Source organism: Ceratosolen solmsi, unplaced genomic scaffold (genome assembly GCF_000503995.2).
Source record: "Ceratosolen solmsi marchali unplaced genomic scaffold, CerSol_1.0 scaffold11, whole genome shotgun sequence".
In the NCBI taxonomy this organism is placed as follows: Eukaryota; Metazoa; Arthropoda; class Insecta; order Hymenoptera; family Agaonidae; genus Ceratosolen; species Ceratosolen solmsi.
In genome coordinates, this window is record NW_011948416.1 from 14,380,629 (window position 1) to 14,385,345 (window position 4,717).

At 33.8% G+C, this 4,717-nt stretch overlaps 1 protein-coding gene across 1 annotated transcript in view; it reads left to right on the forward strand.

Moving 5' to 3' along the window:
* tei (irregular chiasm C-roughest protein teiresias) overlaps nucleotides 1-3,582 on the forward strand; it is a 176,196-nt gene extending 172,614 nt beyond the window's left edge. Inside the window, exons 8-9 of the mRNA XM_011496163.1 lie at nucleotides 1,249-1,427; nucleotides 3,349-3,582. Coding sequence (XP_011494465.1) covers nucleotides 1,249-1,427; nucleotides 3,349-3,582 — 413 coding nt within the window. The remainder of the gene's footprint in view (nucleotides 1-1,248; nucleotides 1,428-3,348) is intronic.
* Nucleotides 3,583-4,717: the final 1,135 nt, after the last annotated feature.

Sequence of the window (4,717 nt, forward strand, 5' to 3'; positions counted from 1 at the left end):
GAGCGCACGGGGGGGGGGGGGAAGAGAGGCTTGCAGTGCTGCAAACTGAAAGGGTCAGAAAGCTCAAGATTTTACGAAGCGGCAAATCTATGCAGATGAGAAAGGAAGGGTTGATGTGACTAGACCACAGCAGCATCTACGCTTCAATTAGTCAGAGTGCAGTGCACTCGTTGCCGCTGCTATTGCTTAAATGTGTATATAAGTTTGTACGTATATAACCATAACAGCAAGTTGTCGTACTTGCAATTGGTTGTATTTCCCTTAGGCTACTCCTATGCCACTGCTGATCTTCGTACATTCGACTTCTGAATTATTCACAAAACATTTCCGTTACCTCATTATACGTGGCGAGATTTTCTCCAAGTTTCTCACGAATGATCCTCGCGTTTCCTCTCATAAACATTCAATTATCAAAAAAAAAAAGAAAAATAATAATAAATAAATCAAAGTTTCAAAGAATGAAAAACATTAATTTAAATATCTTTACAAAATTGCATATAGGATAGAATTTTTTTTTTTTTTAGAAAATGATAAAAATAAATTAATTTCTCAGATGTAATCGAAATAAAACTAATTTACAAATAATATAAAAGCTTATTTGACTTTACTAATAAAAACGAGATTATAAGAATTATTTCATTTTGATAATCGTTATTTATTAAATTTCAAAGAGAAAATTGTTACATAAAGCACTCTAAAATATTAAAAAAATATATTTTTAATTATCTCTATTGGATATTTAGCCAAGTATTGGATTTTTTTTTTTGTTTCCTTCATACGTATTGATAAGAAATGGTAGATTAAATAAAATGTATGGACGAACTTCTCTGACAATACTAAAAGTATCCGTTGGATAGATTTTAGAGATAAAGTATTATTTTACTTGTATCGATAAATTGATTAACACATATCCTCTTTAGTATACCATAATTTTGTATTGCGATAGTATAAGATTACTAAATCAACTCCAGCGAAAAAGATTATGTAGTTATTTTATCGAAGTAGGTATTAATGAATATATATATATATATATATATATTACATTTAGATAAATTACCGTTTAATTATAAGTATTAATATTAAATCTTGTGGTAAAACTTTGGTACATAAATAATAAGTAATTAGTCAGCTATTTATAGTTTGTCAGTTATTTGCAACGCGTAAGATATGTTTTGTTATATTAAGCATTTCAAAAGAGCAAATAATAGAATAATGTCTTATGGCACTTGAAATAATATCTGTTTTTAGGTCGACCAATGGTTCATCCACTAACACAAACAATGACAATGAATGAAGGGGATAAATTCGATGTTATAGTTGAATTTTGTGCCGAACCCAGTTATACCAAAGTTCTTTGGATGTCCGAGGAACGCGTTTATGTGCCAGGTGGTGAGTTACGTGATGGCGTTCAAGCTCTGCTTATAGAGGTAAAATTAATCTCTTATTTTCATCTTTTGTAATATGTATTTTGAATGTGTTACGAGTATTACTTTATTATAAGAATCCAATGATAATCGAAATCTTACGAGATAATCCCTACAAGTTCCGCTAAATTACAAAACATTAGTTTATTATCGGTTATGCATCATTACTACAAGTAAAATCATATGTCTTATTAGTTATATGTAAAACTGAATAAAACTGAACATTTGTTGTATACTTTATATTTGATATATACTTTATATATTGAAAATAATTCCTTTCTATAAATAATAAGATTTTCATAATCTCATTTAAAACTTTTTTCAAGCCAATATTGGCTAATCTTAGCCACCTCGAAGAATTTCATTTGCCCTTTGGGTATTTTGATGTTTAATTATAATTTGAATATTTATAATGGCTCTTGAATTTCTATAATATATCCATAAATCATTAAATAGGATATCGAGATTTATAATTTATTGCAAAATTTTTCAATTCAAATTTACTTTTGCAAACGTGTATCGATAGACATTATAAGCATTGAAAATTGAATAAAATGAAATGAATAAGAGAGAGAGAGAGAGAGAGAGAGAGAGAGAGAGCAGAGCAGAGCAGAGCAGAGCAGAGCAGAGCAGAGCAGAGGGGGAACAAACTCTAGCAGGAAATCGATCCGCAGGAACAGCCAAGCAATATTTTATCTTCGCACAACGAGTTACAGTTTCTCGCTTCATTGAACTCATCCGAACGTCTTTCCCATTCTGCGCTCTCCACCCTCGTGACATTCGCCCACCTCCTCCACCTCCTTCTCCTCCCACTCCCCTACTCCTCCCGCCAACCGCCCACACTAGCCCCGCTACCCTCGTCCTTCCCGTTGCTTTCACAGTGTTCTTACAGCCAAGCCAGCCAAGCTGGATTCACGATTCAATGCTCTCCAACATTCCCGTGTTTTGCGCTCGCGATCCTCTTGCCAATCCCGGAGGCCTTCTTCTCACCCCTTCAGACTTCTCTGCGGCTCGGGGCGACACAGAGAAAGGTGTACACTTCTCGCTCCTCCTTCCCACCCCACCCCACCCCCCTCCGTACTCGATATATTATTCAAGAGAATATCGGGATGAAGCCTTCTCGAGCTGCAGCTCTCACTCTCAATGTCTCCATTTGCCTTTTACTCTCAATCCATACCTACGTATCCGCAGAAATTCGTGCGACTGTGAGACTAGAAAGGTAGTACCCAAGACATATACGCGTGCAGATACGAAATTAGGAGACCTGGAAACTTGTATACGCGAGAAAACTTAATTGCCTCTCCTCTGTGTATTCAATGAAAGAATGTGTGTGTTTGCCGTGTGTTTGTGTTTGTTGTGCTACATAAGAATTACATCATACGGATAAATCTAGTTATGAGGGCATCGATTATAATATACATTACAATTGTTAATATATTGTATTGGGCAAATATTCCATTCTTTTGAAGACATCTTCTTTTTTTTTTCTTTCTATGGACTATATACCACGTGGTTCCATGTACTATGTTCTATGGACTATATACATAGATAATCATTCGTAACATTTGGAATTTCAATTATTAATTTTATTGAATTTCTTTTTCAAAGAAATAATATTTTCTACTTCAATTATCAATAAAATATTTTTACGAGCTTTTATTGAGAGCTCGCGATAATAATGAATGATTGCATCCTTATGTCCAATTAAAACGTGTACAAATAAAAATATAAATTATAATGAGTAAACGGAGGTATTCCGAAGACGTCTCGAATTATCGCGATAATTAAGGAAAGTTGGAACGGCCTAATACAAGCAAATTCCAATCATACGATTAGCATTGCTTTTGTTTGACAATGTGCGTTATTGCTACCCCCCCCTACCACCACCACCCTAATCAGTCGACAATTGCTTTTGGTTTTCTAGGACGGTGGTGCTGAAGCCTGTCACCGGAGTATCCTGCGCTTCGAACGGGTCCAACGATCGCACGCTGGGGAATGGCTATTGTTGGTGCGTTCACCCGAAGGTCTCGCAGATGCTTCCGTCTCTCTCAATGTGACCCTCGCTGCAGGTTACAGTCACAGCAACAACATCGCTCCGGATATGACGCGACTGCTAATCTGCTTGATTATAGGATTCATACTGCGGACAAGACCTTGAGTCACCATTACGACCCCGAGTGCATCAACTTGCCAATTCTCGTGAGAACTTTTCTTTTTCGCAAATCTGTGTGTGTCTCTCTCTCTTTCTCTCTCTATCTCTCTCTCTCTCTCTCTCTCTCTCTCTCCCTCTCTATCTCTCTCTCACATAATTTTCTCGTCAATATGCCAAATTTACTGTAGTATAAAGAAATGTCAAAGCGTATTTGTTGTCGAAAAAAATCATTGGAATACTTTTACTACAAGCATTTAAGATATTTATATTATTCTGTCAAACGTTCGATAACAGAAATTAAATTACTGTATCGGTATTTAATTTTATATTTTTATATAAAGCATGTTCTGTCATTTGCAAAATTACTTTATGATATTTCAAACCATATTACTTCATATATTTTATTTAATACATGCAACATATTAACAATTAAATAGAGAGTTGTGTCATTAATACATTTGAATAAATTTTTCCAACATATTTTCTTATTTTTATTTATAAAAAAAATTAACAAATAAACTTTTATTACTTTTTAAAACTTATTACTTCAACAAATTGTGAACAACTCTCAATCATTTGAAACAAATATTTTGAGAATGTCGTAGATTACATGCATTTTATTCTCTTTATTAAAGTATATTTTATTACCTTTCGATCCAATTAAAATTATGTATTAAAGTCTGGTGAGAAAATTACTTATCAAGTCAAAATTCATTGTAGATTACGAAAGTATTCGGTACCACTCAAATAATAAGGGATTACCAAGCTAATAAAAAGCTTAGTATGTTATAAAAACCATTGCTGTCGAATGAAATGAAAAAAAAATAGATAAATAAATTAAAATAAAAAATTAATAAATATAATGAGAAAACATGAGCAAATGAAAATGAGATAAAGATGATAAGAGAGTGAAACTAAGAGGGATATATATATATATATAGATAGAGAGATATATAGATAGAGATATAGAGAGAGAGAGAGAGAGAGAGAGAGAGAGAGAGAGAGAGAGAGAGAGAGAGAGAGAGAGGAGAAGGAAAAGAAATAAAAAATTTATAATCTCCCTAGCAAGGTTCTGCCCATATCGGCGTATCTGGTACATCAGACGACGACGAATAGTATGCGCCACTACTAAACATCAGAA